This window comes from Anguilla rostrata, chromosome 3 (assembly GCF_018555375.3).
Source record: "Anguilla rostrata isolate EN2019 chromosome 3, ASM1855537v3, whole genome shotgun sequence".
Taxonomy (NCBI): Eukaryota; Metazoa; Chordata; class Actinopteri; order Anguilliformes; family Anguillidae; genus Anguilla; species Anguilla rostrata.
In genome coordinates this window covers 584,523-609,038 of record NC_057935.1, presented here as the reverse complement: position 1 = coordinate 609,038, position 24,516 = coordinate 584,523, and the positions used below count along the sequence as shown (strand labels likewise).

Here is a 24,516-nt window from a genome sequence, read left to right as displayed (position 1 = left end):
GTCACAGTCTTGTTTGTCTCTTCTTCATCAAAATGTTAGTTTGTCCTTATTTAGGAAATAATTGACATGTTTCATTGGTTTTTTTTTAATGTTCAGCTCCTTCAAGGGGGACTTTAAAGCTACATAAACACAGGTAAAAACTGTTTAATTGATCCCCAATTAACTGCTGCCTTTTGCACAGATATAATATGTACTGACTTGCCTATCTTAGCTTCTCCAAAATCTTTGCTTCATGCTAATCTGTCTGCAGCGTGAAGTAAGGCTGTGTGCGTGCAAAAAAATTTGTGAACCAATGATTTTGCTTGTACGATACGAATGATATTTGTGAATCTAATTTCAATTCTGTAAGGTTCATATTTTTTTTAAGTTATGAGACAACACGCGCATAAGACACGTTGCGACGCTGGGTAACCTGCAAAAACACGCTGTTCAAAGAATGCGTTCCCAGGGCGGATCAGGGCTGCCGCGATTGGCCAATTGGCCAGACAAGCTGCATTCGAACGTGACAAACTACCCAACCGCTTCCGCCCTCTGCAACACTGATTGGCTAAAAATGTGACCGGTGCTCATGCTGGCCTCTGATTGGATTTGATGTTAATTTAAATTTTCAGCGGTCCGGCTCTACTCCTGTTGTTTCGGTGTAGCTATTTTTCGTTTTTTTTTTCCTTTTAGGTCGCAGCAAATACAGCTAGCAGCTATAGCTAGCGAATACTTTCAAAATATAACAGTCTATAAACAGGAATTAGCTGACGGTCCATTATGTCTTTTCCAAGAGCTCCTCTTAAAAGATTTAACGAGTCAATGGGTAAGTTGTGTGTGTAACTTGTGCCTGAATGAGATAGAAACCTTGATATATGAGCTAATCTGCTGATATGATAACGCTATCTGGCTGACACTAGCATTAAACTGCTAATCTGGCTTTATAAATTCATACCTGCGATTGGCGAAATAAAAGGCTTCAAATTAACTCTCGAACTACGGCAATGTATTGTTCGTTTAAGCAAGTGCTAACAAATAGCTAGCTTGCTAAATTAAGCTAAAGCATTGGTAGCCGAGTCAACTTTTTACTAGCTAAGATTGTTTATTTGTCTTCAGGTTGCGCTCCTCCACCGGGCACATACGAGGTGAAAGCAGGCGATGTAAAAGGTGCTGCTTCCTTCCACAAAGCCGAGCGGTTCAAGCCGCCCAAAGGTGAGCTGTGCGGTGCTGTAATTTCGCTTGACGTTCGCTAGACGGAACGAGCTGGCCATAACGCAGTTAGCATGGATGAGTTTAAGGAGAGTTAACTGTAGCGTTTTTGCCATCGGTAGCGTTTGAAGGTCTCATTTTGCATCGTTCAACAACTAGGAAAACGTAAGTAGATTAGTTAGTTGGCTGTTCATTTTGTTTTCCTCTGTTTTATTTGTTATGGTCAGCTACTGCTGGTCAACCCTGTCCTGCAAAAGATGTCCTGGCCTCGCCTGTGCGTCGATCACTGTCTGTGGATGGGTTGGTGAGTCCTTACGTTAAAGCTGCTACAACAACGTTTAGAGTCACCAATGTGACCTGGTTCAGTTAGTCCTGCGTCAGTAAGACCTGGTTCAGTATGAAGTTCCGTCTGTCATTTGTTCTGCAGGTGGAACCGTCCAGCTTGAAGAAGGACAAAACCGCAATTTCCGTGCAGACCAAGCAGCAGAAATTACTGGAGAAAGAGGTAATCGCTCGCCCATATGAGATTGCATTTACTATTTTGGTCTTTGTGTGAGTGCTGAATCAGGACGATGTTTCAGGACATAAACCAGGGCACACAAGTACATTGTAATATTTTATGGTGTTCTAAATTTAGTGCAGCCAGCAAAAATCTTTGTGGAAAGAAGTGATTTTGGAATGTACCATTTATGTAGCTAAGGCTGCAGGTTGAGAAACACTGATTTGAGGTATGTGAGTGATTTTAATATTTATGACATGTAGCCAAACGGGATATTCCTGCCATTCTCTTCCTGCTCTGCTGTGTTCCCTCCAGAGACTGTAAAAAAAAATAAATAAAAAAAAAAAAAAAATATGGACAAAGCTACTGGGACGTCACCCATTGACTCTCCGTGGGTCTCTAAAACACGTTTTGAAACTCAATGGCGGGCGCGGCCATGTTGTCGATTTGGAGCCAAAACCATAGAGTTAAGCGGCTCTGTGATTTTTGCAATGTGATTGACAGTCCGGTGCGGAAAAGCCCATCAACCTGAACGAACGATTGCAGAACGAACTTGAGGCTAGCTGACTCTGTCGTTATGTTTTAAAATATATTATCAAATGTTTACGAGTTTAATTTCCATCCGTGACTATACTGTCATGTAATTACGTTATATGTATGACATTAATAATACAATTATGTTCAGTTATCTTCAATTTATGTTTCTCAGCAAAACGAATATGCTTAGCTAGCATATCAGCTTACCAGTGAGCTAGGTATCTGTGGTTAGCTCACGCATTAGCAATATGAACCACAGGGAAAGAACATCGACTACACTGATGGTCAATCAATCAGAGATGTGTAGGCTACTGGTGATTTGACTAGGCTAATTTTCGTATAACTGTCTGGTAGACCTGCTGTTAACCGAGCAAGTTATCGTCGTAGGTTTTCGCCACAGTCAGTTAATGAGCCAGTAACTGATACTCCACCTCCCACCCCAGTGACCATAGACTGTAGCCCCTAATGTAGCGTATTTTTTCGCAGTAATCAGGAAGTGACGCAAACTGTACCTCATTGGTCCACAACAAATATTATAACAGTGTCCAAATGACACAATAAATCATGAAATCGACCCATGGACAGTCATAAAACGAATAAAATTGCATTACATTACAGGCATTTAGCAGACGCTCTTATCCAGAGCGACTTGCGCAACTTTTTTTTACATAGCATTTTACATTTATATCCAGCTGTATAAATGGATACATACTGAAGCAATTTCGGTTAAGTACCTTGCTCAAGGGTACAACGGCAGTGTCCTACCTGGGAAGCGAACCTGCAACCTTTCGGTTACAAGTCTAGTTCCTTACTCACTCTGCTACACTCCGTCCGTCCAATACACATAAAATATGTGAAATACACATTGTGACTATTTGTACTCAATATGACTTTGTATTTTGGCCACATTTGTACCGTAGACTTGCATGGAAACCGGATATGAAAACACCTATACTGGAGCCAACCGTAGTGGCGCTAGTGAGCAACCAGGAACAACAAGACCAGGAAATGGGCTTCAAAAACGAAGTCTGGTTTTGGCCGCTTGGTTCCCTCCCCCTGCTCTTCCGTGGCCCCTCCCCTTACCCTGCCATGCCCCTCCCCCACAGATCCGGTCCCTGCTGCAGCAGCGGGCGGAGCAGGACCGCAGGCTGCAGGCGCTGGAGGAGGACCTGCGGAAGGCGGAGGCCAAGCTCCTGTCGGCCGTGCGCGAGAAGACCAGCCTCTCCGCCAGCGCTGCGTCGCTGGAGAGACAGCTGGGAGACCTGAGAAAGGCCAACGAGTTCCTCAAGACCAAGGTGCGTGCGTGCGTGCGTCTGTGTAACTCTGTGTGTGTGTGTGTGTGTAACTGTGTGTGTGTCCGGTGTACATTTTGTGTTTGGCCAATGAGCTATCAGCCCTCGCTGTCTGAAGGGCCAGTTTAAGGTGTAAGTGATGTCATTGGGGAAAAGCAGATCTGAGGAATCCTCTCCCCTTTCCTGCAGTTCTCCACTGATGTTTCAAAGAAGAGGATCAACTCTCTGTCTCTGGAGCTCATGGAGGCCAAGAATAAGCTTGACTCTAAAGACAAGGTGAGATGCAGGTGATGTCGTGTCTTTGGCCTGTAGCTCACGGTCAGTGATGTTGTGTGGCCACACCCATGAGCGGTTCCCATGGTAACGGTGTGCGTGGTTGCTGCAGGAGCTGACTTACCTGCGCATCAGCACGGACGGCCAGGTGAAGGTGCTGCACACTGACCTGGAGGCCCAGAGAGCTACGCTGCAGGCCCTGAGGGAGCGCAACAGAGACCTGGGTGAGATGAGTGCCGCTGATCCTTCCCCTGATCCTCCCCTGATCCTTCTGCTGATCCTCCCCTGATCCTTCAACTGATCCTCCGGCTAATCCTCTCGTTAATTCTTCCGCTGATCCTCTCACTGCTCCTCCACCGATCAGTGGGACGGGGCAGGAGCGCTGCTCTTCACTGACCTTTGACATTTTGACCTTTTTCTAGAGGACCTCCACCAGGAAACAAAGACCCAGAACGAAGAGCTGGAGTCTGAAGTGGACAAACTGCATGGTGAGTGTGAGAGTAATGCGTGCAGGCGTGGGGAAGTGTGTTTTTCCTGTTTGAATGAAATGTTTGACATTGGAGCTGTTAAAGTTAAATATGTTGTGACAGGGGGAGATGGGGCTCTGTGTCTGTGAGTGTGAGGGTGAGGGGGAGATGTGGCTCTGTGTTAAATGTGTCTGAGGCGGCCCTTCCTGTTCCTGTTCAGCTGTGATCCAGGGCCTGAGGGAGGAGACCAAAGTCCTGCAACTCTACCTGGACACGGCCACCGATGAGATCCAGGTATCGCCTGCGTCTTTAGCTCTTGACCCTGTTTCTGCTGCATTTCTGTCTAACACTGCACTCGTATCTAAAAGGTTGTGGGTTCGATTCCCTGGTGGGGTACTTTCTGTGGTGCTCTTGAGCGAGGTACTTCAGCTAAATTGATTCAGTGAATATCCAGCTGATAATGAGCTCTGTAGGAGGCTCTGGTGTGTATGTGCTGAGTGTGAATGTAAGGACTGTAGATGCATTAAGGCTGTAGGTGGAGCGCGCTGTATAATCAGAGTGTGAATGTAAGGACTGTAGATGCATTAAGGCTGTAGGTGGAGCGTGCTGTATAAGGCTGAGTGGTGTCCCTCTCCCCTCCTTCCTAGGACTTGCGCTTGAAGGTGCGGGAGCAGGAGAAGATGGACGTGCGTGTGTCAGAGTCTGTGGCTGAGCGGGGGTGAGCTCACCTTTCCCTCCTCATTCTGATCCGCTCAGTCAGGCAGGCAGTGCAGCTGTGAAACAGCGAATGTGTCCTGTGCTGCTCTTTCCAGGGAGCTGCAGAAACGGCTAGATCAGTGTACCCAGGAGCTGCTGGACTCCCAGAATGCACTGGGGCAGAAGGAGCAGGAGCTAGCTCAACGTGCCCAGGAGCTTCAGGACTCCCAGAATGCACTGAAGCAGATGGAGCAGGAGCTAGAGCAGCGTACCCAGGAGCTGCAGGAATCCCAGAATGCACTGGTGGAGATGGAAAAGCAGCTGGAGCAGAGTGCTGAAGAGCTTCAGAATTCCCAGGGTGCATTGGGGCAGCAGGAGCAGGAGATGGGCAGGCTGAGGGAGGTGCTCAGGAGGACGGAGGAGGAGTTGGACCAGCGAGTCGCTCTGCTTGGAGAGAGGTGTCTGTTTCTGGAGCAGGAGAGAGGTGGGGACCAGCCATCACATCCTGAACATGTACCTACTGAACACTGCAGCCACACGGTATACTGTACACTGACCTACTGAACACTGCAGCCACACAGTATCCTGTACACTCACCTACTGAACACTGCAGCCACACAGCATCCTGTACACTCACCTACTGAACACTGCAGCCACACAGTATCCTGTACACTCACCTACTGAACACTGCAGCCACACAGCATCCTGTAAGCTCATCTACTGAACACTGTAGCCACACGGTATACTGTACACTCACCTACTGAACACTGCAGCCACACGGTATACTGTACACTCACCTACTGAACACTGCAGCCACACGGTATAATGTACACTCACCTACTGAACACTGCAGCCACACGGCATCCTGTACACTCACCTACTGAACACTGCAGCCACACGGTATACTGTACACTCACCTACTGAACACTGCAGCCACACGGTATACTGTACACTCACCTACTGAACCCTGCAGCCACACGGTATACTGTACACTCACCTACTGAACACTGCAGCCACACAGTATACTGTAAGCTCATCTGCTGAACACAGGAGCCACACAGTATCCTGTACACTCACATACCTTCTCTCTGCACATACCTTCACAGTGCCAACCAGCCATGCTTCCTGCATGTGATAGTCCCGCCCACAGAGCCCATGAGTGTGCGGTTGTGTCTGTCTCTGTGCGGGCGATTCGTTGGTTGGTTGATAGATGGATGCACTCTCTGCAGGTCGGACCCAGGAGGAGGGATTGCGGAGGGTGCAGGAGCTGCAGGCGGAGGTGAGCGTGCTGGAGGAGAAGAGGAGGAGCGAGGAGGAGAAACAGCAGCAGCTGGAGGAGGAGTGCACACAGCAGGCAGAGCTGCTCACGCAGGAGAAGGTGATCCTCACATCCACCAATCAGGAGAGCAGCTCCACCAATCACAGATTATGTTGCTATCAGACAATAGAACAACAGCTGCTGTGATTGATGGATACCTTCTGACTTGTGGTTGCTTCCACCAATCATCATCAGTTGTTAAAGAACACCATTTAAAAGAAGCTCAGTCTCTTCTGAACAGTGTTGTTGCCCCCAAACGGGGTCATAATCTACAGTACTTTTATTTTACTGTCCATTCCCTCAGGAGCAGGTCTTACCGTCTCTCTGTCTGTCTGTCCCCCCCCCTCAGGAGCGGTCGAGCTCGCTGGCCTCCCGCCTGGAGCAGCTGCAGAGTGAGGCGGACACTGAGCGTAAGCAGCTGGAGGCGGAGCATAAACAGCTGGAGGCGGAGTTAGAGGTGAAGCGGAAGCAGCTGGAGGCGGGGCTAGAAGAGGACCGGAAACAGCTGGAGGCGGAGCAGAAACAGCTGGAGGCGGAGCGTAAGCAGCTGGAGGCGGGGCTAGAAGAGAAGCGGAAACAGCTGGAGGCGGGGCTAGGGGTGGAGTGGAAACAGCTGGAGGCAGGGCTAGTGGCCGAACGGAAGCTGCTGGAGGCGGAGCTGGAGGAGGTGCTGGATGAGCTGTCTGCGATGGAGGCACAGGAGCAGCTGGGTGAGGAGGCGCAGCAGCTGCTGCAGCAGGAGAACCAGCAGCTGCAGCAGGAGCTGAAGGACATGCAGACCCTGCTGGACAGGTGAGACTCCTGCCAGGAGGTGGATGGAAGTACTGCTGACACACATGCTAGCGTTGGATCATCTGTGCACTTTCTCTGGCCGCGTGGCTGAAGATGATGCCCTGCTGATGAGACTGAGGCTGAGTCACTGTACCTGTGTGTCTTTGTGCGGAGATGTGTGTGCTCACAGGAACCCGCTCACAGCTGGCCGTGCTGCTCTGTGTCAGAAGTAAATCTGAGCTGTGTGAGGAACTGCTGTTTGTTTTGACACTGAAAGGTGCTGATCATCATGCTGCTCCTCACAGGAAGAAGACTGAGCTGGAGAGCTGGGAGGAGCGCCACCTGGTGGCCATGAGGAAATTACAGGAGGAGCACAGCAGCTCCCTGAGGAAGATTGGAGACCTGAGTACAGAGCTGGAGAGGTGACTGCATACCTGCGCATACCCGCACACATACCTGCGCATGCATCTGCACACACCTGCACATTCACCTGCGCATACCTGCACATGCCTGCGCATTCACCTGCACATCCACACGCGCATACCCGCACACACACCTGCGCATACCTGCGCATTCACCTGCACATCCACACGCGCATACCCGCACACACACCTGCGCATACCTGCACATGCCTGCGCATTCACCTGCGCATACTTGCAGAAATATGAACTAACAGTGAAGGCGTGGCTCTCGTACCACAGCACGAGGAAGTCTTTGGGGGAGGAGCTGAGCCAGGTGGAGTCTCGCAGCCGGGAGCTGGAGGAGGAGGTGAGGAAGGCGAAGGAGCAGCTGGAGGAAGAGCGTGTGCAGTGGCAGGACGTCCGGCAGTCCCAGGACAAGGCCAAAGAGGAGTTCGCACGGTGAGGTGATCCCTGTGTGGAAAGTCTAAATGCAGCAAAGCTTTTCCCAGTGTTTATTTGAGCAGGACTGCCCCCTAGTGGCTGTGTTTGGAGGTGCAGTGAGGAATGATGTCTCTTCCTCCAGGATGCTGTTGGAGGTGCAGACCAAGCTGGCTCAGAAGGAGGCGGAGCTGAAGCATACAGAGGAGGCGCACGCGGAGAAGGTGGGGCGGCTGGAGGAGCGGGTGGAGCAGGAGCGCAGGGAGAGGAGGCAGGAGGAGGCGCAGAGGGGAGCTCTACTGCAGGAGCAGGCTGCTGAGGCCCAGCTGCAGTCCCAGGTGGAGCGGCTGGAGCAGGAGGTGCTGGAGCTCCGGAAGCGCATGCAGGAGGAACGGGAGGAGGCGGAGAGGAGGCTTGCGGAGGTGCTGGAGAAAAGGTGAGCTTCAGGGTCCTGACAATACAGGGTGTGACTCTGCATTTTAGAGTGGCATTTCTGTCAACCAATGAGGGTGCTGCACCTGTGACCTCAATGGTTGAATCTGGAGCAGCAAGGGATTGGGGGTGTGGTCATGATCTCTGACTTTGCTTTTAGTCTTTTATCTAACTTCTAGCTAGCTAGCCAGTGCCAATCTTGCTAGCTTTATAAGCCAGCCAAGGTGGATGGTAAGTCATTCTGGGTAATGTAGGAAAATGACACACAGGAGCAGATCCAGAAGCCTGACAGGATAGCAAGTGGAAAAATGATAAAGTAAAATATTACATTACAGGCATTTGGCAGACGTACGTTGCTCTGGATAAGAGCAACAAAGTGTATAACCAAAACCAGGAACAGGTGTGTTGAAAACCCTAGAGGGAAGTACAGTTCCAAGTGCGGCGAACGACCGCATAGTTTGACTTGGACCCTGTAGGTTAATCTGATCAACACCGCAGAACACACATCGGATGGTAAACCCTGGAATAAATAGTGCATCACTGCTACAGGTTTACTAATGATGGCGGTGTACTAGCATCAATTTTCCTATCTATTTTCAGAAAGTGTAAATATACACTTTCAACGGCACAATTTGTCATTTCGCAATTTGTGTACACGTGTTTTTTCTCGCTTGGACTGAAAGAAAACAGGACTCTGATGTCACTCGAGATGAGCGTAAAGTGCAGAACAAACGGGACCGCAGTGTGAACACGCTCTGCTTCGCTGCTGTCTGAAGGATGAGAGTACTGTCACTCTGCACCGTTCAGTCTCCTTAAATTAAAAAAAAATTCAAATATTTTCAGTGTCTTTCAAGTGTTCTAGCAAAAGCAGAAAGAGGAAAAGCTGACACTCAACAAACCAATCATTTGTTTGATTTTATTTTCAAGGTGCACTAGACTCCCTGTTGCACCGATGCATTCTGGGTAATGGCATCCTGAAGGCTGGCGTGTGACCACACTGCTCATGGTGATTTCTGTTTACCCAGCATTCCTGCAGCAGACGAGGCGGTGGCCTGGAGAGGGCGCTACGAAGAGCTCTATGCCAAGGTGAAGCCCTTCCAGGTGAGCCGCTGGGCGTGGTCAGCCCTTACGCTGCCATGGAAACGCTCATGCATGCAGAGGCGGAGCTTAATTAGCCTGTCACTGAGGCCATGTCTAATGCATGGAGTTAGGGTCGGTGCTGTGGGACGGGGTTGGGGTCGGTGGTGTGGGACAGTTGGGATTGGGGCACAGTTGGGCGTTGACCGCTTGCGCAGCGGGCGGTGGCCTGGAGAGGGCGTACGAGAGCTCTTGCAGGTGGTTCGGGAGCGTGGGCGTGGTAGCCTTACGCTGCCATGGACGCTCATGCATGCGAGGCGGAGCTTATTAGCCTGCATGAGGCATGTCTAATGCATGGAGTTAGGGTCGGTGCTGTGGGACGGGGTTGGGGTCGGTGGTGTGGGACAGTTGGGATTGGGGCCGGGGCTTGGGGGGGTTGGGGTTGAGGTTGGGGTCAGGGCGTGACCGCGGTCTCTGGCGCTCAGGAGCAGCTGGACGGCTTTGCAGCGGAGAGGAACGCTCTGCTGAACGAGAACGGTGCCACGCAGGAGGAGCTGAACCGATTGGCCGACGCGTACGCCCGTCTCCTAGGACACCAGAACCAGAAGCAGAAGATCAAACACGTGGTGAAGCTGAAGGAGGAGAACATCGGCCTCAAACAGGCAAGTCCCCGCTGTGTGTGTGTGTGTGTGTGTGTGTGTGTTTATGAGGGTGTGTGAGGGGGTAGTGGGGTGGGGTGTGAGGGTGTGGTAGGGGGTAGTGGGGTGGGGTAGTGGGGTGTGAGGGTGTGGTATGAGCAGGGCGGTGGGGTGTGAGGGGGTAGTGGGGTGTGAGGGTGTGTGGTGGGGTAGTGGGGTGTGAGGGTATGTGAGGGGGTAGTGTGGTGGGGTAGTGGGGTGTGAGGGTGTGGTATGAGCAGGGCGGTGGGGTAACGTGTGGACCTGTGCCTCTCAGGATGTGCTGAAGCTGAGGGCTCAGGTGGGGAAGCTGAAGAAGGAGGCGGAGCAGCTGAGGGACGCCCCGCGCAGGTTCGACCCGACCAAGGCCTTCAGACTGGAGAGCAAGGAGAACCAGCACCCGCCAACCCCGCTAACCCCGCTAACCCCACTCAGACAGGGTGAGCACCGCGCAGTGCTGTTGTATACACACACACACGCACACACACGGCTATCCCTGCTCCGTTTTATCCGTGCTCTTTCAGGGGTCTGACCTGCTGTCTGAACCTCTCTTTCAGGGAAACGGAACATGGTCTGAACACTCCGCTCTCTGGACGAAGTGCTCATCTTCAGCCAGCAGTGAAGGCCAGTCGGGAGGGGGGGGGGGGGGTTATGGCGTGGCGAATGTAACGTGTTCAGCCGTTTATTCTGTGTTTACATGTGTGTCTGTCCTGGGGGGGGGGTTCTCTGTTACCCCCGTTAGAGATGAGTTTAATACTCTGAATCCTCTGGCCCTTATTAGTCTTCCTTTTGAGGCCTAAATCATTTTTATATGACCTGTCCTGTCTCTGCTGAGAGACTCGGTGGATTTTAGTTTTCATGTTCGTGTGCTGCTCTGGCTCCTGTCCATAGCCTCGGCCCCCTGTCCTGTAAATATTTACTCTGTCCCTGCACCCTGCACTGGTACTTGTGCTGTCCTGAATGAAACTCTTTCTGCAAGATTTTTATAGTATAGTAACATTCATTGCTTTTATCTTTTGCATATAACCAGGGTGCGTGGTCATTTGTATGTTTTTATTGTTGTGAAAGACTAAAATTCATGGCAGTTTTGAAATAAAATGATTCACTACCAACTGCTGCTACATGAGTTTATTGCTACACTAACCTGATTGAGAATGCATACAACATAAATTCTGCTTTTGCTCTGATTACACACACCTGAGCTCAGTGCTAAAGAATTGGAGCAGTGCACCCAATGTCCACCAGAGGGCAGTAGCACACCTGAGACAGGATTTCAGCAATTGCCGGTCAGTGTTTGTGGATCCGCCAGTTTATGCAGCAGGTTTGTGTAATGCAGTGGCCCCGTCTGAAATCGGCATTAGAATGGAGTTGAAACGGGGCCCTCTTGGGTTGTTTCAGACCAAAGCAGCTTCAGTTTGGAATATTGAATGATGGTGGGCCTGTTTCATTGCTGCAACATTCTCTGTACTGGAGGGCATGGGTACTGCTTCTTTCAGTGCAGCTAGCCCTTCCAACACTACACCTTGTGATACTGCACTCACCCAGTGCATAGTACACCCACTCTAACCCACTCCCACTGTGACCTGCACCCACTGTAACATGCAGAAAGAGGGTGGAAAAATATTCCTCTAAAAGATGATGGCCCCCCCCCCCCCCAGTGGAAGGCTGGCTTTGTACACCAGATTGATGTGTGTTTCTGTATCCAGAGAAGGCAAGCAGTCCCAGCTCAGTCCTATAAACCAAAGAGCTGCCCATGACTCATTCTGTGAGCAGACTGCTTAAATCACGGCTGAGCCCCCGCCAGCGCCTGGACGTCCCGGGACACGTGAAGCTTCCCTGTCACCGGCGGCAACATGGCCGTTAAAATGGATTCATGGGCAGAGAGCGGTTATCATCAGCAAACAGCAGATATCACTTCAAAGCACGAGCAACGGCCCCGCCTTTCACTGCGAAGCCAACAGCTGTGCGCGATGGCGCCATCACGTGGGCAATGGCGGTATGGACAGAACATTGGGCCATTCGAACCTCATTCTGAAGCGCTTCGGTGAGGACAGTGTAAATGTAGTCAGAGATGGTAATAGCAGGGCTTGTTAAGCTGCTTGCTGTGCTGCTCTTAATTCTGCTTCAGGACGGCAGAGGGACTCGAGGACACTGCTATCGCTGACCATGTCTGCCACCCCAGCGGACACCTGCCGGAGCCTCAGCCACACCTGGGCCAGCGTTACTCTTTAAGCTGAAAGCAGCAGGTGGCTCTGAGCGTTCCGGAATGTGGCGTGGGGGGGTCAGAAGAGGGCGTCGGCCTGAGTCGGTGCTTTTCATTTCCACACACTCCCATTGCCTTCATACAGTAAAGCAGAGACTACATTTCCATCATCTCTGCTCTGCGGATCGGGGGGGAACAGGTGAGGGGGGTGAGAACAGGTCATGCAAAACGTTGCTTGAGTTGTTTGAATGAGGGCAGAGTGATACTGGGAAGAGTTCGTTCAGCACATGCAGTATTTATACGATGTAACTGCATCACTTCCAGGGAGAAAGTTTGGGAGCAGGAGTACAGGAAGGAGACTCGGACTGCCAGGTCTGTTCAGTGCGCTCAGGGCGAGGAAAAGCTTCCTTTACTGAAAGGATGAAAAGAAACGCAAAAAACAGGAGGCCCAGTGCTGGGATTTCAGAGCAGAGCTTTGTTCACGACTAGCAAACATGAACGGCCATAACTGAGGAAAAATCACACAGGGAATTCTGTCAAACCTCAAAACTTTCATTTGAAAGACGGGAACATCAAAAACATAACAACAAACGAAGCTAAGGACAGGTTTGGCTGTTTCCCAGAAGTAAAACTACATAATAGTACTTCAACTTCCCCTTTTTCAAAAATCACATTTCCTAAATGAAAACTTCATCCACGCATTCTGGCGTTAAACCAGGCTGCTCACACGGCAGTCTGTCCTCACGCTGCAGCCTCTCTGTTCTGCTTTCACCTGGAAAACCTCGGCCAACCTTGAGTTCCACCGTCACAAGTGGGGCAGTGTGGAACCAGCTAACCCAAAGGACAATCTTCTATTAAGACATTGGGCGTAGACTGGCTTTCTCACAGAAATGCACGCTTGCACTTAAAGATGCAAAGCTAATTAAGTATCATGTTATACTGTTACATTTCTACTGTGTTAAAATTCTGTGCTACAGTCACTTGTTGCTGATGTAATATGTGATGTTCCACTCCACCAGCTTGCCTTGCCTCGCCATCTATCCCAGCATGCCTTGCAGAGGCGTAGAATGGGCTCCTGTTGAAATGAATGGAGGTGCTTACGAAGCCGCTTCTTGTCGGAGGATGTGTGGCTCCAGCCGCGAGGTGTGGACTGTCTCCTGAAATCAATGGAGAAAAGGAGAAGAAGAAGAATGCACTCTCTGTCCTCCTTAATCTATTAACAAGCTGCAGCCAATGATTCCCCCCTCATCAGAGTTTATTCAGTCAGGGCAGTGATTAGGACATATACATGCTATTTAATAGGTGACAGACGTAGGAAATTACTACAACATGTGACAAATTGACATAATTAAATGCCAAATCGTTAAATAGTTATATATGTGGCATGTATTTTAACAGTTTATCTCTCTGGTATCTAATTACATCAATTTGTCACATATTGTAGTAATTTGTTACACCTGTCACCTGTTAAATAGCATGTATATATTTTAATCACTGCATTCACAGAACTAAAGCCTGATAAAGGGGAATCAGTGCAGTTAGATTGAGGAGGAAAGAGAGTCGTTCTCTTCCTTCGGAGTCGCTTTCTCTCTGTCGATGCGCACTCCGCTCCTGTCGATGCGCACTCCGTTCCTGTCGATGCGCACTCCGTTCCTGTCGATGCGCACTCCGCTCCTGTCGATGCGCACTCCGCTCCTGTCGATGCGCACTCCGCTCCTGTCGATGCGCACTCCGCTCCTGTCGATGCGCACTCCGCTCCTGTCGATGCGCACTCCGCTCCTGTCGATGCGCACTCCGCTCCTGTCGATGGGCACTCCGCTCCTGTCGAGACGTTTGGTGATGTGATGCCCAGAACCCCGTTTGGCAGCCTGCCCTGGCAGACTGGCACCAGACTGGCACCAGGACCGGCCCTCAGACTGGCACCAGACTGGCACCAGGACCGGCCCTCAGACCACACCTACGCAGAGACAGGCCAGGTAAAACTCCTTCTCACAGCGATCTGCTTCATCCAAAACTGTGCCTATCCTGGCTCAGCAGGCATGGAGAACTGGCCAATAATATGACTTTAGCAACCCCCACCCAAAAAGAAACAAAAACAAAAAATATAAATCGGTCACAATCATGTGATGTCATTGTCCAATTTGATTCAATAATAAATCGAATGAATGAATGTAGTTTATTTCGGTCACACATTATAGGGAACAAAATTTGATCAAACTCAATAAAAATACATATAATTATTTGCTACTTAGTTTTTTTTTTCTAAACTGCAAGTCAGTTGATCATTTGAAAACAGGAGGGTTATTTTCGGTAATGACCTAGACCATGAAGACTGGACACTGGTGAAGAACCCCCTGATTATTTATACAGTCTGCTGAGTAAATAATTGAAACGCATATTTCCCCTGTGACTGAACTTGACTCAGGTAAACACGCAGCATAATTAATCATTCATAACCCGCTCCCTCTCTTAATGCCTTCATAAGCCATGCGAGCAGAGAATGGAATGAAGCGTGCTTCTGGAAGAGAGGTGGAGGGAGAGGTGGTTTGGGGTGAGCGCTGCCTGGTGTCCCGCTGAGGAGAGTTTACCTGCTGAACGCTGCTGAACTCTGTGGGGCGAACGAGCTCCTGGGCCTCGTTCTCTTTGTGTGTGGGGCAGGTGTACATCAAAGCCTGCTCTCTGTTCCTCTGGCCGAGGTCTGCAGATCTCTGAGCTGTCAGCCATAGATATTCAGTTAGGGGTGTGGAGAGCGGTGTTGGTGTTAGGGGCAGTGTTTGGTCAGGGGTGTAGGGGGCGGTGTTGGTGTTAGCGGCAGTGTTTGGTCAGGGGTGTAGGGGGCGGTGTTGGTGTTAGCGGCAGTGTTGAAGCCTTTACTGTTTAGGCTGATGGCTTTGTTGTTGAAGGACCGTAATCCTTTTCGGTTTTTCCGTAAACATCAGCAGACAGATCTGCCAAACAGAGAGAAGCCCAGGCTTCTGACTGCAATACAGAACAGGCTGAAGGACAATCCTCCCTTAAATCACCGTCCCGGGCCTGCACAGCAGGACTGCCCCCTGGGGCTCATATTTGCCCCCATATCAGAAGTGACGCTGCGCACATTTTAAGATTGTGTTTGTGTTCGACACTCACGTTGGCTGTTCATCAGTCTCGTATATTTATAAATCAGCAGCATCAAAAGGAGCGGCCATTTTAATCCGGGCTGTAAATCTGTGACAAAGTGAAGACTTGAAGAGCCGAATTTCCTCTGGATAACCTTCCTGTGTTTAAAATGCACTCTGCTTCTAAAGTAATGTGATTTGATCTAAATTAAATGCATATCATTAAATGCATCAAGATTCTTTTCTTCAGTGATTCATTGATCAGCCATGGATGCAGACAGTTTTGACAAATTGCAGACGGATTAAATCACTTTAATGCTAAAGAAATGAATTAGATTTATTAGTACTTTCACCCCTGCATGAGGTTTCTATGTCTAGTGCCCATTTTATTTTTATTAAACCAGCATGTTTAATGTCTTGTCTTAATTTATTTTTATTTTTAGCAAATGCAGTTCTGTCTCCTACCACTGAGTGGCGCTCACATCCCACTTGCTTGTCTCGCTCTGCTGCGGCTTCTTCTCTCATCTGGGTCAGGCTGATCAGAGCTCCGTTTCGGACATGTTTGTGACAGAAGCTGAAAGTGCAAGAATGAAATGTTTTCTGCGTTCAAGAACAAAAAGAATAATTTTGTTTCGCAGATGCACCAGATTCTTAACATTCTTTCAGTTGATTTCTTTCCTTTTGTTTGATTATTAAGGGAAATAAAACATTTTTAATACTGAGGCAATCCTGAATATGAAGCAAATTGATGGTATGATGAGAGGGGGACAGGTCTGGAGGTTGTGTAGCTTAATATAATATACATTTCTGATGTAATTATATGTAATTATAAGAAACTGATATGAATATGCTTCCCGTGATGTTGCACTCCCTTATACACACAGGAGTTTCATGTCTGGACCCAGTCAAAGGGATCATACAGATGATTTAGTATGGTGATGATGATGATGATGAAGACATGGATTTATCTTACCGACTTGTGTTTCAAGAGAATATCAGACTTGTTATTGTTGGTCCTTTTAGTCGTCTCTAGGAATTAAACACACCCTGTACGCTTGTGAGAATTAAATTGTTGGAAATTTGCGTGCAGTACATTCTGTCCCTGATGCATTCTCTCCCTGCTGCATTCTGTCCCTGCTGAATTCTGTCCCTGCTGCATTCTGTCCCTGATGCATTCTGTCCCTGCTGCATTCTGTCCCTGCTGCATTCTGTCCCTGATGCATTCTCTCCCTGCTGCATTCTGTCCCTGCTGCATTCTGTCCCTGCTGCATTCTGTCCCTGATGGAATGAAACCGCTCTATGAGGCAGCCCACTCCTCTGCCATTTTGAGCAGCATGTCAAGGAGGGTTTTTTTGCAGTACAACAAGAAAAATCTCAGAGAACCAGACTGCCCCTTGGACAATCTAGAATGTTCCAGGGATAACCAAAGCCAGTGAGCAGTTTAACCCCCCCCCCCCCCCCAACAACAGCCACCCAGCAGTCAACCCCCCCCCCCACCACCACCCCCCCTCCTCCAAAAAAAAAAAAAACAGCCCCTCAGGCTCAACACTTATAAATCTGCCCCTGTGGTAAAGTGTCGAGGCTCTTTGTGAATTCAGCAAACTCACTTCTATTTTTCCCACCGGAGACCAACACATTTCACACTGACTAACACTGCACATGCCCTGTAAGTCAATGTGTCACCGGCTTGTGCAGTACTGGGTAAGAACGGCCGTCCCTGTGTTCAGCTTCATATTCACAAGGGTTTGGCTGAATTTTATTTGGGCCCATTCCAGTTCTGTCATTCAGAATACTGGAAAGTGCTGTAGTGTTCTTTGAGCATCTGTCAATTCATGAATCAAACTGCAATTAATTTATTGGGCTGAATGAATTGAAATGGAATGGAATGGACAGCAACTTGAATCCTTTTCTTGTTTTTTTTTTTTGGTGTGACCTATATTGTCTTAAAGTTGGACACCTTTATGTCACAGGTGTACCTGTGGATTTACGGATAATGGATATAAGCCTGTCAAGTCCATATTTAGGTTTTCATTTAATTGCGTGGTAGTTCTTGTCCCAATAGGACATAACACAACATAACAGAGTTTCTGCTGCTGCTGTGTGACCTGGCTGGGTATTTCACACATCGACCACTCTGTGTGGAAAAAACTCTTCCTAATGTCTGTATGGAATTTACCTTTTGCTAATTTACATTTATGTCCCCTTGTTCTACTAACAGAACTCAACCTAAAGAATCTCTTGTAGTTCACTTTGTTAATCTCCTTTATGAATTTAAAAGCGCAATTAAATCACCCCCAAGTCTCCTTTTACTCAGCTTAAATAGATTGAGCATCTTAAGCCTCGTAGCTTTTATCTTTCATACCTGGAATCAATTTAATTGGCCTTCTTTGAACCTTTTCCAAAGGCTCTATATCTTTCTTGTAGCGCTGTGCCCAGAACTGCACACAATACTCCTAGTGTGGTCTAACAAATGGACTGTATCAGATAAGTTTAACTTCCTTGGGTCTATATTGACAGGCAGGCTGAGGAGCAGGCAGTGATGTCATAAGGAGCAGGCTGTGATGTCATAAGGGTCCGTTTCTCTCGCCAAAGCCGCGCTGCAGGGAGGGGGCCCGGAGGATCTTCAGAGGACTAATGAAGCGGAGGGTAATGAGTCTGTCCGCACCCAAAGGCATGCTGGGACGGCAGGCGGGGTAATCGATCTGGATCTCCCGCTGGGTGAGTTGAGTGGCTGGGATTGATCTGGATCTCCTCGCTGGGTGAGGTGAGTGGCTGGGATTGATCTGGATCTCCCCGCTGGGCGTGGTGAGTGGCTGGGATTGATCTGGATCTCCCCGTTGGGCAAGGTGAGTGGCTGGGATTGATCTGGATCTCCCCACTGGGCGAGGTGAGTGGCTGGGATTGATCTGGATCTCCCCGCTGGGCGAGGTGAGTGGCTGGGATTGATCTGGATCTCCTCGCTGGGTGAGGTGTGTGGCTGGGATTGATCTGGATCTCCCGGCTGGGCGAGGTGTGTGGCTGGGATTGATCTGGATCTCCTCGCTGGGTGAGGTGTGTGACTGGGTCAGTACGCATGGGCGGCCCCTGGGGGTCAGATCTGCACACAGATCTCAGAGACACATTCACATTATATTACACAAAGGCTAATATAACTTAGCGATTAGAAAATGTGCAAAGATTTTACTGTGTGTGCGTGTGTGCATGCGTGTGTGTATATGTGTGTGTGCCTGTGCATGCGTGTGTGTATAAGTGTGTGTGCGTGTGTGTGCGTGTGTGTGCATGCGTGTGTGTATGCGTGTGTGTATAAGTGTGTGTGCGTGTGTGTATAAGTGTGTGTACGTGTGTGTGAGTGTGTGTGCGTGTGTGCATGCGTGTGTGTATAAGTGTGTGTGCCTGTGCATGCGTGTGTGTATAAGTGTGTGTGCGTGTGTGTGCGTGTGTGTATAAGTGTGTGTACGTGTGTGTGCGTGTGTGTGAGTGTGTGTGCGTGTGTGCATGCGTGTGTGTATAAGTGTGTGTGCGTGTGTGTGAGTGTATGTGCATGTGTGTGTGTGTTCTGGGACAGGCCAGGGGCCATGGTGTCACTTTGGTTTGTACTAAGAGGGCTCAAGCCCGGTTTTAGGCGGGACCCTCCAGACAGTGTGATGTGAGAGGAGGATCTGCTTCCCGGCGATGTGCTGGTTCCTCTGGAGGGGTTAGGGTTAGGGTTAGGGTTAGGTGAGTTAGCCGCTGAGATGCGCTGAGGGTCACGGCCGCCTGCTACAGACAAACCCAGAGAGAACAGGAGAATAATCCTGAGGCTGAATCTCACGACTCAGAGTTCCTCCTGAGAATGAGGATTCAGCAGTGCTGAGAGAGTAGTGCTCCCGTCTGTGTTTCAGATGCAACAATGTGGAGTTTGCTGAGGCCATGCGCCCTCCCCCCCCCCAACCCCGACCTCATTAAGGGACCTTTGCTGGAACAATCCGATTCTCAGCCGTGAGAATGGAGAAGGCTGGGATCGATAGGACGCTGCCTCAGTAATGCTAACGCTCACATTTATGCCACTCTGTTCATATCACATGTATATATTACAGTCAGAGCTCCACACACACACACATACACACACACACACACACACACACACATGCACATACATACATACTCACACACGCACATACACACACACACACACACACAGCCAGTCCAGTCTGCTGACCGCTGCGCTATGGAAGGTCATCACACATATCTGTGTGAGGAAAATGGCCGCCACTCCCGCCCTGGCTCCTCCCAGTCAGCTTTTAAAGGTCTCAGTATTTCTGAACTCCCAGGAGCGAAACCGCAGCTTAAAGGCTAAGTAAAGTGCACCTGTGCTCTGTGGGCTCACTGTGGGCTATAGAGATCCCATTTAAAAGTGATCGATATCACAGCTACTATTATTCTCATTTATAAAAAGGGGATATATTCATGTTAAATATTAGGAGCCTTAGAGGTGCTTTTATTTAATCACTCAGAGCCGCTAATGGACAGATGGTGATTTCTAAACGCACGAGAAAAGCCCCCGATTCCCTGTGAATGAACAGAATTGTACAATTATACCGGTCAATTGAGTCATAATAAAATGCACAGGTAGCATTAAAATCAGTTTTGCATTATCCAGAACCTTCTGTGGTTGCAGTTAAAGTTTTTCTGGAACACGGCAGCCTCGGTCTTACTCTGTACTTGACTGCAGAATTTATGTCACATTGTGAGTAGTTCATTTCATGTGGTTTCATAATTTCATAGTTAGTAAAGAATGACATACTGACAGGTTACAGCTGAGATTTGAACCTGCGGCCCGCTGGTTTCTAGGTCATCTCTCAGAACACAGACTCTCTGCGGCCTGAGAGTTTGTTCCACAGGATGCACCTCCTGTTCTCACTGCGAGCAAAATAAAACTGAGGAAGATGTGATAAAAAGCAGATAAAGGAGACATTTGCGAAGGTGCTGAATTACACAGTATTCTGGTTTAGGCAGCAGCTCCAGGGCACACAGCACCTGGCGTTTGACATTTCCTCAACAATTCATTTTGTGAGCCGTGTCCGCCTAGCGACAAGCCCTATGAACGCAGACGGCCAACCCTCTTCCCCTAATCAAACATTATCCCACTCCCACACACATCGGCTTTATACTTACCGCTACACAAAAACAAAAGAATATATAACTGGAGGGAGCAGTAATGGGGTACATTATGCACACTGGTCTGCAGTAATGGGGTACATTATGCACACTGGTCTGCAGTAATGGGGTACACTAGTGTGCAGTAATGGGGTATACTAGTCTGCAGTAATGAGGTATACTAGCCTGCAGTAATGGGGCACACTGGTCTGCAGTAATGGGGTACACTAGCCTGCAGTAATGGGGTACACTAGTCTGCAGTAGGGGTACACTAGCCTGCAGTAATGGCATACACTAGTCTGCAGTAATGGGGTACACTAGCCTGCAGTAATGGGGTACACTAGCCTGCAGTAATGGGGTACACTAGCCTGCAGTAATGGGGTACACTAGTCTGCAGTAATGGGGTACACTAGTCTGCAGTAATGGGGTACACTAGCCTGCAGTAATGGGGTACACTAGCCTGCAGTAATGGGGTACACTAGCCTGCAGTAATGAGGTATACTAGCCTGCAGTAATGGGGTACACTAGCCTGCAGTAATGGGGTACACTAGTCTGCAGTAATGGGGTACACTAGCCGCAGTAATGGGTACACTAGCTGAGTAAGGGGTACATCCTGCAGTAAGGGGGTACACTAGTCTGCAGTAATGGGGTACACTAGTCTGCTATTGCTCGCGCCAGGAAACCCAAAGCCTTCCGAGCTTCATTTCATTCTTCTGTGATTTTTTCCCTTTCCAGGGCGAGATTAAATTATCACTGCATTATTCAAAGTCTCCCTTTTTGTCTGACTCTCCTGAAGACTGAGTTTCATCCTGCTGGTCTGTAATTTAAAAAATTAAGTCCTGTTCCAACTTCCATTAATCCTAAATGAATTTGAAGAGCGAGGTATTGATGTGTTTCTTTGGAAGCCGGAGGTTAGCGCTGTGGCGTTAGCTCTCTCCGGCTCAGTTCTCCGGGTGGATTCATCGCTGTATTCTGAAAGCGTTGCATGTTAAGGCTCCAGCTTTAGAACTCGCCCTCAGTGCAGCAATGTTCCCCTTGACCTGGAACTGAATCCGCACCGCGGGGCGGAGCCAAGCTGTCAGCTGATCAATCACTCGGGGCAGGGCCGGCTGGTGACCCGCTGGCTGATTGGGTGAGAGTGGCGGGCGGACTGGGTGCCTGCAGTCAGGGCGCGGGCCGGGGTGGGGGGGGGAGCTCAGCTCTGCCAGTACTTCAAGACCCGGGGACAGGATCATTCCAAGACAAGATCATTCAGGGACAGGATCATTCAGGGATGGGATCATTCAAGGACAGGATCATTCAGGGACAGGATCATTCAGGGATGGGATAATTCAGGGACAGGATTATTCAGGGACAAGATAATTCAGGGACAGGATCATTCATGGACAGGATCATTCAGGGACAAGATAATTCAGGGACAGGATAATTCAGGGACGGGATAATTCATGGTAATGTAATAATGAAAGGATAATTCCCTCCCTTTTTTACACAGTTCAAACTCACCATTGTCTACAAAACAGTCTACATGAGAGAGATTTGTAGGGATTATTTAGATCAATTCTTATCCTTGTTTTTTGGTTCCTTCTCTTGATTTTAGAATGCCTAATTTGGAATGTCTATTTTAAAGCCCAGTATAGCTGCTGCATTCTCCACAGTCCTGGGCAGGGAGGGGGCAGTCAAAGTGGTCCTGGGGAGGGAGGGGGCAGTTTCAGGTTTTTCGCAGCTTTACCCCAGACATCATCACCCTCTCAAACCAGGCGTGTTCCCCACCGATCTGTTTGGGGGTGACCCACTCTGTTTGGGGGTGCAAGCCTCTCTGTTTGGGGGTGTGAGATGCCCTGTTTTGGGGTGAGCTGTCCTGTGTGGGGGTGTGAGCTGCCCTGTGTGGGGGTGTGAGCTGCCCTGTGTGGGGGTGTGAGCTGCCCTGTGTGGGGGTGTGAGTGCCTGGTGGGTGTACTGCCTGTGTGGGGGTGTGAACTGCCCTGTTTGGGGTGTGAGCTCCTGTTGGTGTGAGTGGTTTGGGTGAGCTGTCCTGTGTGGGGGTGTGAGCTGCCCTGTGTGGGGTGTGAGCTGCCCTGTGTGGGGGTGTGAGCTGCCCTGTGTGGGGGTGTGAGCTGCCCTGTGTGGGGGTGTGAGCTCCCTGTGTGGGGGTGTGAGCTGCCCTGTTTGGGGTGTGAGCTGTCCTGTGTGGGGGTGTGAGCTGCCCTGTTTGGGGTGTGAGCTGCCCTGTGTGGGGGTGTGAGCTGCCCTGTGTGGGGGTGTGAGCTGCCCTGTGTGGGGGTGTGAGCTGCGTCTACAGCGGTGTGCGCCAGGAGAACAGAACGGGATTCCCCGGCGCATTAGCGCTGATATCGCCATGCCGACAGAGTGGCCCAATCACACGCAAACGCAGAGACGGTGCTGCTCGTTTCCCTGCGTTAGCTGCTCGTACATCACTAACTGAGCGCTGAAGCAGAGCCAGCCTCGCCTCAGACACTGCAGCACCGTCTCCTGATCACGCCGCTCATCCGTGCTGCTCCTGTGATTAATGTTCTACACCTGAAATTTAAGATCCCAGCTGGGCGGGTGTGCCGTACTGAACAGGTGGGGAAATCAAGGGGAGCTCTGGGTAATATAGCTCAGTTAGTGAGAAATATGCAGTAAAATGATCAGCTGTGCGTCAGTTTACTGTCCAGTTGGGTTATAACTGTTACATAGAGTAGTTACACTGTAACTGCCAAGTACAGCAATATTTCCAAAGCACTATATCAAAGCAGAGACAAAGAACAAAGGAAGAGTCAGAGAACATACATGGGGATTTAAAGGAAGATTTCAATTTAAATTTTTGTTGCGGGATACAGGATTCATGCCTGGGGATCCAGGAGGTGTGATGTATGTGAGGAGACTTCTGTGATGTCACAGTCATGTGTGAGAAGGCTGATGTGATGTCACAGTCATGTGTGAGGAGACTTCTGTGATGTCACATGGAGGTGTTGTCACAGTCATGCTGGATACATGCATGCATAGCTGAACAGCACCTGTATGCTGTAGATGGCAATGAATAGCCTGTTTATTTATTTATTTATTTATTTATTGCAGTGGCTGAAGTAGTGACTGAAAGCAATCCACTGAATTAATGCATGGGACAGAATGCACTGGGAATGTATCACAGAGAGACAGAAGTGTAAGATGCCTCCTCTCTACACCTAAGGCCTTTTCACAGACCCTTAAGTGCATGCTTTTTTTACCCAACTAATAACATTTTAAGGTTTTTAGATTAGTGCATGTGATTTATACGCTGACTTATATTACAGCCGGTATATTCTCCTCTTACTGCACAGAGCAGGTGCTGCTTTCAGGGTTTTCTCCGGCTCAGATGGGCGTGCCCACCATTAGCGAAGCGTTGCAAATGCGCGCTCCTCGCTGAATTATTGATTTATTCATCTTTAAAAGGCACGGTTTTATGTTCTCATATAGGTGAACATAATCTTGGGGCGTGCGGGGGAAAATATTGTCTTGTTAAATGTGCTTTTTAATATTAATGTTAATGGCTATCATTAATGAATGTCCAATAAATGCTGATTTTATTAAATCCACCCTCTCCACCATTATTTCTCCCTGTTCTTTTTCAGACTCTTTTCCATCGGAGTGCCAGACCCGGCGTGACGCTTCAGTGCAGAAATGGCGGTCAGGCAGGTGTTTTAAATGATCCTGCGTTTGTAGCCCGGATGGTTCCGCGTCTTTAGGAAGCACAGAGCTATTTGTTCATCTTTAGTTCTGTAATGTATGTACGTGTTGATTTATAATTTGTTTGCTGTTGATATCAGGTGATGTAGTAGTTCTTCACTGTATTTGGTTTAGTGAAGCTGCACGCATCATTCATTCCATGCGAACTCATTCCACTTCCCTGAATAAGAATCATCTAAACTGAATGAAAAAGTGTTTTTTCCTTCATTTTGTTTATTCATTAGTAACAAATGTTCGATGAGAAAAATAACAGTGGGAAAAAAGCAAGCAGTTTTGCACTTGGAGGA

General features: G+C 49.0%; 1 protein-coding gene and 1 long non-coding RNA gene across 2 annotated transcripts; both read left to right on the top strand.

Moving 5' to 3' along the window:
- Positions 1 to 608: 608 nt before the first annotated feature.
- On the top strand, positions 609 to 11,178 carry LOC135249739 (hyaluronan mediated motility receptor-like). The gene is made up of 20 exons (XM_064325255.1): positions 609 to 805; positions 1,096 to 1,191; positions 1,416 to 1,492; positions 1,616 to 1,693; positions 3,331 to 3,519; positions 3,706 to 3,792; positions 3,902 to 4,013; positions 4,212 to 4,277; positions 4,477 to 4,550; positions 4,904 to 4,974; positions 5,069 to 5,436; positions 6,182 to 6,330; positions 6,620 to 7,062; positions 7,347 to 7,463; positions 7,743 to 7,901; positions 8,026 to 8,316; positions 9,338 to 9,413; positions 9,875 to 10,051; positions 10,344 to 10,506; positions 10,624 to 11,178. The coding sequence occupies exons 1-20, from the start codon at positions 760 to 762 to the stop codon at positions 10,641 to 10,643; spliced, it is 2,859 nt and encodes a 952-aa protein (XP_064181325.1). The 5' UTR covers positions 609 to 759; the 3' UTR covers positions 10,644 to 11,178.
- A 2,054-nt stretch (positions 11,179 to 13,232) lies between these two features.
- On the top strand, positions 13,233 to 16,551 carry LOC135249740 (uncharacterized). Its single transcript, XR_010328749.1, has 2 exons — positions 13,233 to 14,245; positions 15,811 to 16,551. It is a non-coding gene; the product is annotated as an uncharacterized LOC135249740 (long non-coding RNA).
- Positions 16,552 to 24,516: the final 7,965 nt, after the last annotated feature.